This window comes from Vanellus vanellus (assembly GCF_965231255.1).
Source record: "Vanellus vanellus genome assembly, chromosome: 6".
In the NCBI taxonomy this organism is placed as follows: Eukaryota; Metazoa; Chordata; class Aves; order Charadriiformes; family Charadriidae; genus Vanellus; species Vanellus vanellus.
In genome coordinates this window covers 52491954-52509956 of record NC_138911.1, presented here as the reverse complement: position 1 = coordinate 52509956, position 18003 = coordinate 52491954, and the positions used below count along the sequence as shown (strand labels likewise).

Below are 18003 nucleotides of genomic sequence, written 5' to 3'. Positions count from 1 at the left end.
TTTCAGCTGAGGATCTGAAAGTTTGCAAAGGAATTCTGGTTGTATTCTGCCCATTCCCTATTCCTCCGATAACCTCACCTGTCTGTCAGCTACTGGTGATTCAGAGTCCAAGGAGTTTGAACAGGATCATTCATAGCAAATCAGAGGTTGGCAGAAGTGGAGTCCTGTGTCTCCCCTTCCTTTTTTCACTTGAAATGTAACAGATAATAGTAAGAAAAAGGTTTTAACTGTTTCAGATAGAAAGGAGCTACATGACAGCAGTTTGACAAGTTAGAAGGATCCAAGGGGCCTCTTAAGTGCAACTTAGCTGCAAATTTTTGCCTTAGTGCTCGCTCTCTAGAGACTCAAGTGAATTGTTCTCTTGCCACATTTCAGTTCATGGCATTTCATATTTCCTCTGGTTTTGAAATGTTTAAGTAAAAAATTCCAGCGTAGCCAATATTTAACTTACACCTTTGCTACTATATAGCGCAGATGGTACTAAGTCTTTGCAGTAGCAAAGTGTTTACTGGAAGATCTGAGATGTGTATATGCAACTAAATGCAAGAAAAATATAAGTGAAAACAAGTTTGATAGGGTTTTTCAGGTTTGCAATACATTTTCTACAAAATATCTTCTATGAACTATTGAAGTAAGAAGCAAAAAGCCCCTAATAACTGGGATGTAATATTTAGTCGAAACAAACTGTATTGCAGTTGTTTTAGATAAATCCTAGTATTATGTATGCTGTTTAAGCTAAGTTAAAGCCCTAACCTAAGGCTGACTAATTTCAATCTTCAAGTCTCTTTAGTGTTCAGGGAGCTTACGTTCACTGTGTTGATTTCAGCAGGAGCTTTCACTAAAAATAGGCCAATATGGTCTCAGAATATTGATTGTTGTAATTAGAAAGTAATTCTGCTACTCCATTGGTTATCTTGTAGATGTCTGCAGTGGAAATGTCAAGATCTTCAAAGGCTATCTTTGTTTTCATATTTCATTATAATCATCCTTCAAAAATGATGTTGCTTCCTGCACTGCCCTACCATTGGCCTGCATCTCATCCCTCAGCCCACTTGGGAATCTCTCCAGCCAAAAAAGTCAAAAGTCCCTAAACACTAAATTCCTGCTCTTCTGACATTTCCTTTATTTGAACATTAAGTTTAGAAAGAGTATTTGAAGAAGAGTGGAACCAGTTTTGTCAGATGGTGGCAGTGTTGCTGGGGCTGTCTTCCCTCCTCCATTGATTTCCTTCTGAGAAGCAGAAGAGCAGCTTGTTCCAGCCATGTTGAACATCACTCCCTGTGGAGAGTGCTCAGCCGTCATCCACAGACCTGGGCGAGTCTTAAGCATCTCCGTGTACAGGCTGGGGCTGGCTCATAGCAATGCAAAATAACGACTGTCAAGTGCTCTGATGGAAAATAGGCTTTAGTCTGCATCTGTTTGTTTGGGTAAGTTTGTGTATAGTCTTGTTGGTCTTTAATGGGGATACACTTGCAAAAGATTGGCAAGGGAGAAACAGGTGCCCCAGCAGGGTTTTCCAGTGCATTTAATAATAGGTTTTAAAAACTAGTAATTTGATTTATTTGTTTATTGATTGTTCCATAGTAGTGACTGTTAGTTGGTCTCAATCTTAGGAAGAAGGGAAGTAAATGGTAGAGACTTTGATTTTTCCTTATTTGTAATTGGCCTACCTGTCTTGGGCATAATTCTACAAACAAAAAGTGATCTATTCTCTCAGGTGTGACTTTACTCAAGAATTAGCACTAACACCTCCATTTATCAACTGTCCCTCCTGGGGAAAAAACACCTAATCTAGAATTGGAGGGCAAGCCTGGGCTGGCTGTCATGGCCGCGTGGTGTGGAATTGAGCCCCAGCAGACTGCATGTGTGCCTGTCTGTGTACCTGGTAGTTGGTCTTGCTTACACTGTTTTTTTAACATAAAATTCAGCAATTCTAGCTGTCCTGCCTACATCCACACCTTGAAACCCGGGATTGCACAGCATGCACCCGAGTGGGAACTGTTGGCTTTACAGCAAGTTTTCCTAGCCTTTCTTAAGTTCATGAAGAAGTGCCTGGGGACAGAGCTTCCAAAGCTGTGGGCCACTCTCCTTCCCCTCTGTTTCTCCCAGTCCCCCAAGTACGAGGCTCTGCTTGCTGGCACCTCTCTGCACCTTTCTGCCTGGACCTGCTCCACTGTCCTGCAGAGGAAAGCAGAAGAGAGAAGGCAAGAGTCTGAATAGAAGTTTGTATGCAGACATGGGAGTGCAATGGGAGAGGTGAGACCACTTGCAAGCCAGGTCTCATGTGGCTCGCTCACTGGCTTTCCTTCATAGTGGCATGGTTCAAGCGCTGCTGGAGTAGCCACTGGCCAACTCCTCTTCATTATACCAGGAGTCTTGCCTACATGCTTAAAGCTGCTCTCACAGGCCGGCTTGCATATGACAGCTGTGGGCTTACATCGCCACTCCGCGCTGCGCTGTAAGGTATGAGGCTCCAGCTCTGCGCTGCTCTCCTCCAAGTGCAGATATCCACCAAGCTTCAGGCATCCCTCCTGAGTTCAGCAGCTCAGGGCGCATCACGTGCTGGAAGCTGACAGGCATGGGTCCTGTGCATCTGTAGCACTGCCCATAAGCTTTTTGCAGGTCAGCTTTCTCATGAAGTGGTGCGAGGTCTGGTCCTGGAGTGTCAGACATCATCCTGGTGCTTCTGCAGGTTTATGCAGATGAGTCTCTGTGCAAATAGGCTTCCACTGGCATAGTTTCTTCATCACTGTTTTTTTGTGCTCTTTCCCTCTCTGTCATAGAGTTCTGCAGAGGGCTTACCTGCCCTAGAGAAGCACAGTTTGGAAGGCAGCTTCTGGAGAGTGCCTTTCCCTGGGTCACATTGTGAGCAGCAGCACTGCATACTTTTGAAACTCACATTCAAACTTTTTACTTTGTTCCAGTTCCTGTTAGAAGAGTTTTCCCAAAATACCATTGCTCTGCTGTCTAGAAATGTTCTGGTTACCAGTCTGTCTTCAGCCAATGTTGCTTTACTGAAACTGTCTTTAAACTTAATAGTTCTTCTTTCATGCTTTCCCCCCCTGTATCCCATGGTCGCCTCATTGTATTGATAGTCTTACTATTTTTCTGCTTTTGTTTTGCTTAACTGAGCGAGCCAAGCTGTCTGTTTTCTCTCCTAAAGTTGATTACCATGTCAGTTCAGTTGTCCAGCTTGGTTTTTTACCTTTTTGTTCTTTTTTTCAAAAAATGAACCTTTCCTACTTTTCTCGGGATACAAGTTGGAGCAAGCTTTTCGCACGGTGACTTGCAGAAGCTGCAGCCCCCCCCAGGCTGAGGTCCAGAGTCCCTCAGCCCAGGCTGTTTCCCAGAGGTTCTACAGGAACCATTTAATTCATCAAAACATGCTCTTTAGAAATCATAGATCTTAAACAAAATTAGGCTTGCTGTTATCCTTCCCACTTAATCTAAACTGAATCACTTCGTGATCCCCTGTTCCAAAGTCATCCTCATTACTTAAGATAAAGAGCAGAAAATAATCTATTCTTGTTCATTCAGCAATGTGGATAAAGAAACTTGTCAGCTGTCACATCCAGGAATAACTGGCCTTACCATGGTTAATAGCATTTGTTCTCTAATCTGTACTGTGAAGTTAGTCTCCTGTGTTGATACAATTCCCATTTCTTTAATGATGCAGAGTTCTATCCAGATCCGTATCTGGTGCAGGAAGTCAAGAGCAGACCCAGTGTCTCTCTCTTAGAAGTCGTCTTTGACCATCTTTCCACAGTATTTCCAAATACTTTCTGTTTTCTTCAATTTCCAAAGTCTGGTGTTTCATTGTTGCGTGACAGTATCCTACCGTATAAACCCCATATTTCTTTTCCTTGAAAAGCACAGACCTTTTGACCCCTGTTTCAATAATAATTGCTGTTCCACCCTGTTTGTGAATTTTCCTGTAACAACACTAGTGCCTTGAGTTCCTCTTTTATTATGTCAGTCTGCCTGCATTATTAGCACACAGTTCTTGTAGCTGCTGGGGGTTTTGTTCACCTTTTCTGCTCTTGTTTTTGGTTTTAGACTGCATTTGGCTCCCTAGTTAGACTACCTACAGTCCTTTCATTGGCAGTGTCACATCTGACCCCTTTTCTCATCATTAGTAGTATTTCTTTCCTTCAGATCCCTGAAATACCTTTCTCACTGTTGTTTTCCTGTTTATCTGACATTTTCCCCTTTGCTTTCTGGGTCCTGGAACCAGTATGGAATCTATGTTTGCCTTCCCTTGCCGTGTTTATGCTGTGGGTTGTGCCATGGTGGTTCCAGTAGTTGGGATGTTCGGGTGAAGCCCTCCTGAGGACTCATCTTGCAGTGAAAGTATCCAAAAGCCACCTTTTCCTGCAGAACTAGTGGCTGAGAGAGAGGGGTACTGTAAACATTTCCCTAATGGTCTCTCAGGATGTGAGACGTGTTGGTTCTTTTCCAGTCATCATGTCCTGCGCTTCCTGGACTGAAAGACATACTCGGTTCTCGAGGTCTGGTGGACATAAATGTATCGTGAAATAGCACGAGAAGGAAATCGAATGCTTACAACACTTGTATGGGACAGTAAGGTACGGTTTATTTGGTCTTAAGTGGTCAGAGTTTTATAGAGGGCTTCCTCCTGCCAGCCATCCTCCCACTTTGCTGGAAGAAAAATCTGGTATTAGCAGCAGAGACCATTATGAAAGCTTGAGCAATGGTGACCTTGGTGTCCCAGTCAAGAGATAACACACGTCTTCATAACCAGGGACAAAGAGCATATGTGTTTGTGTGTATGTGTATCTTTTGGTCAAAAAAAATTACGTGTGAAGGCTGCAAGGAGTTACAGCCCTCATAATCCCATCTTCCACTGTAGAAGATGAGGCTGCAGCAATCAGTTAAGAAGACGGTTGAAACCCCTGATCACAAATTAGGTAAGTACATGATGGAACAGCAAATTGTTTCTCTCTTCTTCTGGCTCACTGGCTAGTGCTTTCTCCAGCTGATATTTTCTTTTCAGTACAACAAGCTGCATAGGCTGGATGGGGTCAAAAAAGGCTTTACTCTTGCCTTTGTGATGGATAAAACTTATTTTCACATCCTTCAGCACAGAAAATTAAGCTCGCCAGTAATGTACACGGAAATTAAAAAATATTTTGAAAATAAAGGAACAAAACCAAAGCAAACACCTCTGCCCTGTTTTTAAGCAGAGAATGTATTACAATATGCATTTTATGTATAAGATGTATATCTCTCTTTAGTCAGCTGTCTCTTAAAAGATTTTTATCTTGCACTGGTAAAATATATATCAATGTTGTGAGTCTTTCTTTTAACAGTTAATTGATCTTAATCTTTACTACTGAGATGAAAAGTTAGGATATGTTTCGGTTTCATACAGCTTTCCAAATGATAAATGAACCTCTTTGAGTTTGTGCATGTGCAAGACCTTCTGTAACTCTTTCTCCTACCATTCTTTTTATTAAAGCTTTTAACAGGAATATACGTTGTAACTGTTTATACAGTTTTTCAGCTGATAAAATGGTATTTTTAGAGAATGGAAATGGTATGTGTCGCTTCGTGACAATACAAATTTAACAAAATAGAGGAGCAGGAAGAAGGTGTCTCTTACAAATGTTCTGTATTTTTTTAAAATTAGAACTCTCAGAATAATTTGTGCTGTAGCTTACTTGGCAGTGCCGGAAATGAACTTAAAAACCAGGAAAAATTATTGGTTCATTTAGACTTGTATCTATCTTCGTCTATGTCTCATACTAGGCCCTTTCAGAGTGGGAGAACCACTGTGACTGCCAGACCAGTTTTGTATTGCTAGTGAAATTGCTTCCTCCTGTCCTCTATTATATAGCTTCCAGAATTCTCATTCTTCGTCTTTCGCACACTGTTGTTGAGGTATGAATATAATTTCTTGTTTCTTCCCAAGATCTTGGTTCTGAACCCTATTACTGGTTTACCGTACGCTTCTGCAAGTATTCTGTTTATTTTAAGGGCTCTTCTTGACCTTATTTAAATATTTCAGAAGTGGACTTAGTGGCATCCTACACCAAGGAGCTCGACAGAGTTACGGTACTTACAGTTCTCTTCAGGTATTTCTTTCTATCTTGCACATTGCAGTTTTATTTTAACAGCTATGTTCTTATTCTGTCATCAGGCAAAATAAATTAAAAATAGAAAAAAAAAAAACAGGGAAAAAAGCCTTCGCTCTATTAATTATTCTCTATGTCTTTGACCTAACCTGACTCATACCAAGGTTAACCATCATGATGTGGGAAGGGGAAAGGCACATCTATTAACAGACAAGTTAAATAGGGGCAAGCTTCTGTTTGCTCTGTTGCAGTTTAATAAGCTTGAAGGTAAAAGGTGGAAGACAGTGTTGCTTTTTCAACATTTTCCTGCTGCTGAAAATTGAAAATATCAAAGAATCAAATCACAAAAAGGATGTAGGAATGGGTTGTGCTAGGAATCGAGGCAGGGAGTAAAAATACTGATCTTGTAGAAAAGGAATAAACTGGACTTATCTTCAGAGTACAGTGGCAGTAAGTTTTATACATTCCAACTAGAGTAGAGCATTTGAATGAAAAGAAGCAGTGGAGGATGCTGAGACAGAAGTAGAAGGGGCCGAAAGCTAGCATACCCAATGGTAAAGTGCAATTCTTTACAAAAATAGTTTTATTTTAGATGCAGTAACTTTAAATTAAAAGAAGGTCTTATAAATTCCTTCCTGATGAGATAACATGGCAATGGTTGTAGTGTACAGATGGTGTTTTATTTACTAACTATATTTTTTTACGTCAGTTGGCAGTAACATTTTAGTAGTACCTAAATATGCATCTTCAGTGCCTCTCTCTAGGCATCTGTGCTGGAAAATTCAGGCCATGGTTGCTTTGAACTGCTTCAACTGCTATTTTCTTTAAAACCTTAAAGTATGGCTGTTAAAATAAGTACCCTGTAGCAAAATCAAGAGGGTCTGTGTTATCCTAATTTTTATTATAATTTAGTTGGAAGGGGGTGGATTTGAAGCATCCAGTGGAATCAGATCAAAATAAGGAAAAAATATGAATTACTATAAAACACTTCCTCTCTCTATGAAATTAACTCTGTTCAGAGATCACAAACATAATAAAAGGACAGCTGTCACATCCGTCTTTCTCAGGTATCCTGTTTGGTTTTAATTATTTTTTGTCAATTCTAGAATAAACAGTCTGCTACCTGAGAGCTATCCTCTGCATTGCTGAATGTTTCTGTGTAATCTCACGCCAAAATATTTCATGCCTACTATTTCGCCACTTCACATGTCTGTGCAGGACAGATTCTCATCTATACAGGTAATGTGCAGAGTGAAGTTTGGCTCAAAGCACGTCTTGAGAATATGCACTAGATCATAATTCCACAGAGTGATAAATTGTAGGTTAGTTCCTCGGTTAAAGAACTGGATGCTGTTTACCGATTTGGTGTTTGCTTTTAAACACTTTGCCGAATAGGGATTTGAATCTAAAACTCAGCGACCAGACCCGCCATGAGGTGTGTGACTTATCCTTCATCAGTATCATCTTCATCAAGAGAAGTTTTGTCTTTGAAAGCAATGATGGCAAGAATAGCAGTAGGCTCCTATGGGAAGGGAAAGTACTGCAGCTGTGGTGGAGTGCCTGCCCCTTCTTGTCTTTGAAGTGCGTTGGGATGTATGCTTTTGTGCCTCATAAGTTTGTAGAAGCGCTTAAGGTTTCTTCGAGGTGGATGAGGGACCAAGCACTGAAACTTCAGATTGTAGCGTGAAGCACCAAGTCTATAGACAGCAGTCATCTGTTAGGGAGAGCTGTGGCTGCTGACAATTTTTGTCACTATGATTTTTGTCGCTCTCCGGTATTGCCTTTTTGAGACTTGGACGTACTCTTTCTTCTTCATACAACACACACAATCCTTCCTCTTCTTTATTGTTACTTGCTTTCCTCTTTCACTGAGAAAGTTGGGCATCATCTACTTTTCACTAGCAAAAAATGAATGTGCAGTTTGTGTATGCAGTCAATTCACCAATTTAATTAGCAAAAAAGAAACCAGAATGCATTCATTTAAATACTTGATTTTCTAAATTTGGAAACTTTGTACGTAGTTATTTTTAACCTGGTTTCCTAGGGAAAGATGTTCCTGCAATCATTTTTCACTAACCACCCACTGTTAATAACTTCAGGAGCCTTTGTGTTGATCGCAGACTTCAGGTAGAGCAGAGATCTCGCTTATGAAATCCACAGCTTCACAAACGCAGGCAGGCAGGCAGAAGGGAGAGGATCCAGTTACCAGCCTGGTGGGGCTGCTATGGGAGGTCAGCCCTTACTGCTAGAAATGAGAGGATCCGCATGGAAGAGACTTCCAAAGACACCAACTGTGGGGAAAGGGCCATCAGCAGGGGGTCACTGGTGGATACCAGGAGTCTAAGCAGCAAATGCCAGTCCAAGCAAAGGAGCCCTCCATTCGCCTGCCTTCAGTGCTGCTCCTCATGACTGCTTCTTGGCTCTTCTTCTTGACGTCCTTCTCAGGAGAACACCTCCAAATTCCGAGCGTAAACGCTGCTCTAGAATGAACTGGCCTTTCAGTTTGCCCTTGGTCGTTGGTTTTGCACTTCTTTGTGTGGTCTCAGACTGCTGGCCCTCAACCCCTGTCTTCCTTGTGCACCCAGTCCCTTCTTCTTCTTTCCTCTCTGCAGGACAACCCAAAGCACATTGTCCTGGACCCTGCTGGCACCACTCTGGGTGCATATCTCCAAGCCCTCTTACCTCTGCCAAGACGTTATGGAATAGCTGTCAGCTTTCTTCAAGAATATACCAATAGAAACAGAGCTAGACATCATAGCAAATATCGATGGGCTTGAATTGTAGTTGTGCTTTGGAAAACAGCTGCTGTGGATGTAGTTGTGTGTTGTAAACAGCTCACGTTAGTGTCGTGAAGTCATTACAGAAACATGGTGGTACCATTAGTGGTCTGAAGGCTAAGAACGTACTTTTCAAGATAAACTGGTTGCATCAGTTTTATCTCAAGGCACAGAGTTCGTTGCACAAACAAAACCCAAAGTCAGCAGGAAATGTGGGTTTTTTTCTGGTTGCGTCCTTTTACTCTTTCAACAGCAAAATTAACATTATGCTACAATGTTACCCAGTGGTGGGAACCTTATTTAAAGTAAAACAAGAAAACAACATTTTGGAACTGACAATAAACAAATGTTGATGTTGGCTGTGTGAATTATGATACGTTAAATTCAACTTCTAACAATCTTCTGCTTTTATGGTATGAAAGAGATGGAAGAATTCTGGTTTGGTTTGGCTTTATTTCTCAGGCTTCTTTGATTTTTGTCTTGCTTTTAAATGTTAGATAGATTATCCCTCTTCAGTTTGACTAAAAGGAAACTCTTGCTGTGTGGTGTGTGGACCCAGTCCTGCAACACGGCTCACATTCAGGAGTTAAGCTGTTTGGAAATGGCACCTTCAGCATAGATGCTCACAGCAGGAATACTGCTTTTGATGTATCTTCAGACTTGAAGATGAACATAATTTGGTACAGCTGCTTTTCTGAGGAGTCTTCTGGTGACTTTTGGGAAAGGATATGCTGACCTGTCCAGGAGACAGACAAGCACCAGCTTTCCAGTACGTCGGCACTTTTTATACTAACGTAGTCTGCTGCTGCTTCAACTTTAGTTTTACACCCGATACACTGTTGCTCTGTTTATGGTTTCAGCAGTTAAATAGTATAGTAGACAATAGAAGTGTGTTTCCAGCTATTCACAGAAAAGTACGTACTTAAACTAATAAAAAAATCCCTTTTTTTTCTTAACCGGTCAAGTGAATGTCTATTTTGCTTAAGCAGATATTGAAATCCTTTCTACGTCATTTGTGTTGTTAAAAAATTGCTGGGCTTTATACCACATTACATTACTGGAAATAGGTTTGAAATATATAAAGGCATAATTTACAAATATTTTTAAAAGTGGAAAGTAATTTTCTGACATAATAGCCAAAATAAAGTGCCATGAAGCTATTAGTAGTAAATTGAATTTTTGGGTATGTAATTTAGTATAAATACTGACAAGCTGGAAAAAAAAAAAAAAAAAAAAAAAAACAAAAAACCAAACAACAAACGCATATTCATTAGTCATTCAGTTTAACAGCACAGAGACAGCAGTCGGCCAGGGTGCGCGTTTTTATGTCTGCTTCAATTGCACACTTCATTTATTTGGACATGGCATAGGCGGCTTTCTCTGTCACACGGCATCACTGCACGATTAGCAAGTTGCGCCCCAGGGCAGCTGGGACGCTTTGCTGGGGCAGATGTTCTTTTCAGCTTATTCAGTGGCCGTTGTGGGGTTGTTTACTGTTGTCATAGCTACCTACATTTCCATAGCAGCCGAGCTGCTGTGTGTGAAGCAAGTGAATATAGTTATAAAAGGATCATATTTTGTTCTGTCTCTATAACTTACCATCTGTCAACTGACTGTGATGGATTCAGAAACCAATTTAAGAATAACAGCAGCCAGCCAATGATTTTTGATTATATTACAGTGACAATGGATGAGGATGCAAATAGGTTGGTGCTTCAGTGAAATCCTAGTTTCTTTTTTTTTCTTCCCCTCTTAACTGTAGCAGTTTTGGCTTCCAACACTTTTCTCAAACCTTGATGAAATCAGTATCGACAAATCAAAATGACCGAGTGTCATTCTCTGTATTCTCTGTACTTGCTCAGGTGTAGGCGTTCCTAACGCTTTCCCACTGTACTGTCAGCTCACCCCTGTGTGTTGCTTCCAAATTGTGATGTTGCACCAGCTTTCACAGATCTTTTGTAATGAAATCTAAATACTCTCCACAGAATCAAACAGCGAGTTTGTGAGGCTAACAGCAAAGGTATCATGCACACACGAGTATGGTCTGGTGACATTCTTCACTGCGCTGTACTTAATAGTAGCAATGGGATCACATGCAAGTTTGGGGATAAATTCAATGCGTGATCAACAAGCCTGCTGAATAATGAACTCATACCTTTTCACTGCAGAGATTTGGTTGAACCTATAGTTTAGCAATGAGGGCAAGAAGATTAGCCCAGTTGTAAATAATCTATTTATTGGTTGATTTTTCCAGATCCTGACATTGATGCTGCCACTGCCATGATGCTTTTGAATACTCCCCCTGAGATACAAGCAGGTTGTGAGTAGATATTTCTATAGCATATAGCAACATAGACATGTAAAGTTAATATTCTCTTTTATAAGTATACAGCATACCAGATAAAAAGGATTTCATGAAGAAATACAACTTCCCTTGTAGACCCTTATACTTCCTTGACCCTTACATGAGTATAATTTTGTGGTTCATATTACATTCTTTGTTACATGAATAATAGTAATCCATGATCTCTAATGTAAAAGAGGGGTTATTGTTATTCATGGCATACATGTATTTGAGTAACATACAATTATCCATACTGATAGAAAGACCTGGGGAAACAGCCAGGAGAAAGGCAGGGAGAGAAAGAGAGCAAGAGAGCGAAGGGTACGTGGCATATGGTTTTGTTTTCATTTTGTTTTGATTTGACTCCCATCGTGTGAGTTACCACAGCCATCTGGATACTTTCCATTCACTCGGGCGCTGTTTCAACTCCTTCCTTGCACACATCCTGCCCAGTTTGCTTTTTTGCTCTCTCTGATGCAAGGCAGTAGGCAGGCTCCGGGGAGCAAGGAAAGGTCTCATTTCCTGCCAGTACTGTCCTCCTTGTTCTGTGACCAGACCCGAGGTTTTGATGCTGTGTATTAACAGAGCACTGAAGGGGCCTCAGCTCCCGCTGTACTGGGCTGTGCAAATAGTGCAGGAATCGTCCTGCCCCACAGAGCTTGCAGTGAAGGTATTAGAGGAATCTGTAGAGGAGTACAGCTGCACAAAAGCTGGGAGTACAAGAAAACAAACATATCGCTGGTCAGCAAGCATGCTAGTAATGCCAAGTGACAGGCAGCTCTAAAAAATAAAGGCAGAAGTTAAAATAGAATCCATTATCAAGCCTGTCTGGCATCACCGCTATTGTTCTAGCTTGGGCAACCAAATCCAAATTCTAGTGGAAGCCTTGATTCGCACTTTGGTACTCTGCCTGGGGAAGAGAGTCGGTTACCACCAAAGCATTTCCTGTGCAGCCAAGGAAAGCTATTGTCAGCCTGCTTTGTGACCCTGCCAGAGAAATGCCTCTTGAGAAACTCCTCTTGGGGGGAGAGCCCGATGTACCCAGAAACTGCCCATTCCAGAAAGAGAGAAGAGTGGTCCTTGTCCTCCTCTCCTAAACAGCCTTCAGGGACTGCACAGTAAGAAGGCGAGCAATCCCAGGTATGTGTAGGTAGGAAAAAGGAAAGATTTTATTGGGGAGACGAGGTTATCATTGGGCTTAGTGGGAAGAATAAAATGAGAGATCTTCAAAGGATCAGAAATTTAAAGAAGCCAGATTTGTGGGGCAGAGAAAAGAGGAAAAGAAGCTGAGGTAGAATGAGAGTGCAGGGGTAAAAGGGTACGTGAGAAGAGGGAAGGAGATATAAAGTAGTATGCGCACAGAAAAGGGTGGGGAAAACTCATAATAAACTGAATTCCTGGAGGAACTGGAGAGCAGGAGAAGACTGCAGACAAGAAAGGGAGGAGATCCATAGTAAGCTGCATGTACTAAACACACTGCAGATTTTTATCACATGCACGTGTTTGCCAGCATTGCAGGTGTTTGTGTAGAAGTGATTGGGAGACTTGGGTACTGTCATTTCACAGAGATCATAACTTGCAGGTTGGCAAATGGCTTATTACTATTTTAATTTGTAGAGGTTGCCCTGAGGAAGGAAATCCTAGCCTTCTATGACTTTGGCATATCTCTCCCTCTCTCACAACACCCTCCCAGTGGGCTGTTGTGTCAGGACGTCAAAAGCGAGAGGGAGATGAAAGCAGAAAGGTGGCTCCTCATTCACATTTTTTCCTCCTTGATGTCCGCAAGTAACCAGGCCTTTAAACTGAAATGCAGGGTCTTCTGCTCAGAAGTTTATGAATCCTTCCAAACATTGGGTAGAATTGGCTGGTGCCAGGAGGAGAGGGCAGAAGTTTTTATTGTAACCTCAGAAGTCCTCTAAATTACAAAGGAGAAATACTTCTGTGTGTGTGTGAGAATGGACACTAAGGAAGAAAATCAGCCTGTCCTATGAATTGCAGTTGGGTCTCACTTATCTACCATGTTTGGAAAATCTTAGGCAACTTAAAGCGAATTAATTACTACTGCACATTAAGAAAAAAATGCATGAAAAATCACATTTAAAATTAGTTTTCAAATAAAAGGCAATTGGGCTATAAAATTTTCATTGCAATGCTGAGCATCGTCTAGAAGCTCGCAGTTCATTCTCTGCTCTGTCAGTGACTACAGTGGTCTGTAAATCAAGCTGTGAATGATCAGGGCAGGAAGCATGCTGGTACGGTTCGATCCCTTGAAGATTTAGAGTTGTGTTCATCGTATCAGACTGTGGTGTCAAGCATGTGCTCAAGCCATCAGGGCTGCAAAACACCCCATCTTCTGAAGACAACATTTGAAGAGGGAGGGACATAGTTTACATTTTGGGCGCAGGTGTTAATACCTGACTGAAAACACCCTATGGGTCTAAGAGCCTGACTCCAAACGTGCCAGTTAGTTCAACAACAAGGACGATCACATAGAGGCAGAACCTGAGTGTCGTTTCACAATATAACAACTTGACAAGTCGGGAAGTTTAAACTCTGGTCCATTAAGGCATTTGCCTGTCCTACAACCATTTAACCATCATTGTGAAACATGGATACCTCCAAAGCAGATTGTGACAGAGTCTGTATTCATGTTTTTGTGAACGTTTACATGTGTTGGCTTTTGACTTTGAAGGCATCTTCTTGGATTAAAAGCTACCTTTTGAGCAGGATAGCAATCCATGCTCGTCTGGTCAATGTGGGTGCTAAAAAAGCATCTTTAGCATGAAGTTAGCTAGAGCCATGGTTCAAAGTCTTATTAAAATTTATTCTTTTAATATAGTCTGTCAGAAAGGAATCCCATCTTAGTGGCATTAGAAAATCCAGAGTAAACTATTCCTGCTTTGAAACAGATTGATTAATTAGCTTTATCTTTTTAAATGACCATTTAAAATTCCATACCCACATGTGAAACACTGCTAACAACCACACATGAATTCTAAAATCAGCTTTTGCTTTTATATGAAGTCTTGAAATGGTGTCTGAGCTGGCACAAACGTTGCTTACCATTTACACCAATCACACCACACTTTTGTTTTCATGCAAAAAATTATGGCAGGAAAAAAGCGTAAACCACCATTATTAGGATTATTTTGTGTTTGTAGGGGTTTTACTTTATAGACTTATGAAACTGATAGTTCACGTTGTCACTAAAGGTTGGAAATAATGCAATTATAGTAGGGGTGTTGACATCAGAAATCAGTTTCTAAAATACTACACTTTTCAGTATTTTCAGAGACCAAATATTCCAGATTGTAACTACAGGCAGAAGTTCGAAGCAGCTAGCTCTGTGCAAGACTCCATACAATCCAGCTGCCACCAAAAATACAGCATGAAAGATAGTGTCATATGCTAAGAAAGGGCATGTAGGAACATACTTTTAATACTTTATTTGCTTCAGTTTACGGAAATCCTTGTATTTCATCAAGTTTTGTATGGTTTGATTATATTAAAAAAAAAAAACAAAAAACAGCAGCTGAAACACCTGCTTTGTTCAGTAGCAGCTATCACAACTTACGAATACTTCAGATTTTATTGGTAGCCAGTACACAAATATTAATTCCAAAATACGTGACTTGCATTGAAAACTGTACTTTGACCTGCAGGGGACTGGCTACTGGCTACGCCATCTTGGGCAAGTTGCGTCAAATTTCTGGGCTGTTTTTTCCTGATGGGTATCTTAACTCACAGAGACGACAGAGGCAAAGGAGATGGTGAACAAATGGTAAAGCTCAATTTAGAAGTCATGGTTACTAACTCAATGAAGCCCACGGGTTAGTTTTATACGATTGTTAAGATTGTCAATACTTATTTCTTACCAGTGTCTCAAAAGCAAATGTTACCAGCTGTCACTCCAGTGTAGCATTCCTGACTCTTAAGAGTGTAGCGTCCTGGGCATGGCATTTAGTCCTGCCAAACCATTGTGTTTTGCCATGAATAAAATGGGGATTGGTTTGGGTGGTTTTGCAGTGTGTTTGGACTTCCTGAGATTCAAGTCAATGTAAGCAATTCAGGTAGCGATACCTACTTAATTGGTGAGGTCATTCCCAACTTGGGACCATTTGCTCTTCGGGAAGGACTGCTAAGAAGGCAGTGTGTGTCATGTATTGCTGCTGCTGCTACTGCTAGTGAAACAACACTGTGGGCGAAGAGATTATACTGGAAATCTTGATTTAATTCAAGAAGCCCCTGACTCAGCAATGTTATACGTAGCTTCGAATTCACGACTAGTCCTTTGCCCGTCACTATATAACTTGGGAATTGCACACGATTGTTAAGTGCATTGCTCAAGCTGAAGTTTAATGCTGCGAACAGCTATAAACGGTGACTGTAGGACACGTTTGGGTAGAAAGCAAGAAATTAAGAGTCCTCAGCTCTGCACATTCTTCTTCTCTTTTTGATAGTGCTCTCCACTACTTGCACAAGTTAGTCTCCTTCAGGAGACTTTGCAACACTGGTTTTGTGAGTGGTTCCTTACAGGAGACTGAAGCCCCATGGTAAAGATGTTTGGGAAGTTGCATGGAGTTTGCTGGGTGCTTCGTAAAAAGCAGGCTTTCCAAGGGTGAGATCAACGTCTCTCCGGTTCGGAAATATTTATTAAACTTTGTCTCAAAGCATATAAAACCCAGAATATCTATTATCTATTTTAAATTTGGTGGGAAAAGAAGTAATTCCTTGAAGAGATCTACTAATGCTGTACCTTCATGCTTCTAAAATTGTGCCCCAGTGAAATTTGCTTTATAAGCTAATGCAAGTGGATTGTGTATGTGGAAGATATGTTTACAGGAATCAAGACAAAAAATTGATATAAAATTGCCTTAATAACAGACAGAAATCCTTCAAATAGGATCAAATAGAACATGCTGTTTTCTTGGGACGTTTTTATTGTATATGAAACTTGATAACTTTATGTTCTGTTTGTACTGCTCATGGACAAGTCACTTATAACTTATTAAGCTTCCAGCCTAACTTTTTATATCAGAAAATGATAAATCATTGACAGTAAAATGTTTCATAAAGCTATTTTCATAGGGTTGAAACTCTCCCTTCCAGTTGCTAGGATTTTGAGGGGAATGACATCCTCAAATTCGGTTGAAGAGGATTTTTTTTTACTTCAGTATTAAGTCATTAAGGTGAGGAAATAGAATTGAAAGGAAAACTTACTTTTATGAAATACTTTCTACTTCTTTCTCCCTACTCCTCATAATTTGATTTAGCAGCGTGGTTTACTTTGTAAGTTGAGCAGTTCCAGTATCAGCAAAATGAGGAATCATTAGCTGTGGTTTTCTACTTATACAAAAAAAAAAAAATCAGAAGATTGAATTATTTTTATTAAATGTCCTTAGACAAGGTATGAGTGTGATAGGATTATCAGGATGCACTTTTCTCCCCCGCCTCAAATTTTTGTTTGTAATAAACAGCTTGTTGGATGTATCCTTGATTTGCATTTTGTTAGGACTACAGACTATGGAATTTAAGAGCTGTAAAATTGTCTTTCAGCAGTAAAATAGAAGTAGTTATGCAGATGGCATCAAATTTATGCCTGGGATAAGAGAGTTGAAGTGAATAAAGTTACGCGTTTGGCAGATAACATTTGCTTTTGGCAAATTCTTCTGTCCCATCAATTATACATCATTAGCAATTTCCTATTTTCAGTTCTTGTAGCCTGAGATAAAGTATTCTGCTAAACACTGTCCTGGAAGACAGATTGGCAGAAAAAAGCTGAAGCTGACATACTAGGAGAAACTCAGTATCTCTTGTCTGTAATGATTTCTCCATGGGACTGTGATTTCTTGTGTGCTACAAAAGATGGGTTTGGGAAGAAAGCCCTGAGATAAATGCATGTTCCGCATGATGACAGAAGAGGCAGAGAACCCGTCTGTCCTACAGGATACCTTCATACTCTAATATTCCACTTTTTTGAAGCTCGTTTTCACTAAATTTTTTTCAGTCTTCCTCACTAGTCTAAATATTGGCTACCTTGAGCTAGACGGTTTGATGAAGTGTATGCTAGTTTCCCAGATGACAGAAAGAACATGTTTGTTACACCTTTCTTTTTAATTTCCTTGATTTACAACAAATGACTCTCAGCATTGATACTTCATTTAACTTCTGTGTGCCAACATTTAACCAAGAAGTTGGTTTCCTTATTTAGTGAGCTGTTGCGGTTATCAGTATGTCTGATGACTCTATCCATTGAGTATTCCTCCTCCTTTTCCATTTCAATTTTGCCAAATTGCTATATTGTGTGTTAGACAATAAAATCTTCAGGGAAGGACCCAGTCTAACATGGTTTTGATTGTTGTGAAGGTCTTGGATGAGGTTGTTCGCTCAGCTGGATGGGGGAAGTTTGCTTCACCCACACGCACACTTGCAAGTAAGAGATTATGGATGCAATCTGTCCAGGGGTGTGATGACAGAAGTCCATAGTTTGGAATATTCTGCTTAGCTAATGTGCACACAAGACCATGCTCTGAATTAAAACAGTCCTGCATTGGCTGTGGAGTGATCATGTGGCCTTCTGTTTATTTTCCACCTCCAAAGGCTGAGTACAGGCTACAAAACAACATTGGATTTTGGGGGGCTTCTGTTGAATCTTTTTAACGCTATCTGAACGTACTGTTTTGATGGATTCAGATTATGGTATGTGCTCCTACATGGCACTCATTGTATTGTCAGTTAAACTGTAATGTGAAAGTCTGCTACAAAAGACAGATTATTTTCCCCTTTG

At 40.5% G+C, this 18003-nt stretch overlaps 1 protein-coding gene across 3 annotated transcripts in view; it reads left to right on the top strand.

The window, feature by feature from the left end:
• FOXN3 (forkhead box N3) overlaps positions 1 to 18003 on the top strand; it is a 136706-nt gene that overhangs the window by 100959 nt on the left and 17744 nt on the right. For 2 of the 3 annotated variants that reach the window (XM_082485924.1, XM_082485923.1), the window contains exon 5: positions 11127 to 11189. The exons of the other annotated variant lie outside the window; for it this stretch is intronic. In XM_082485924.1, the coding sequence (XP_082342050.1) occupies positions 11127 to 11189 (63 nt within the window). The remainder of the gene's footprint in view (positions 1 to 11126; positions 11190 to 18003) is intronic. 3 annotated transcript variants of the gene reach the window in all.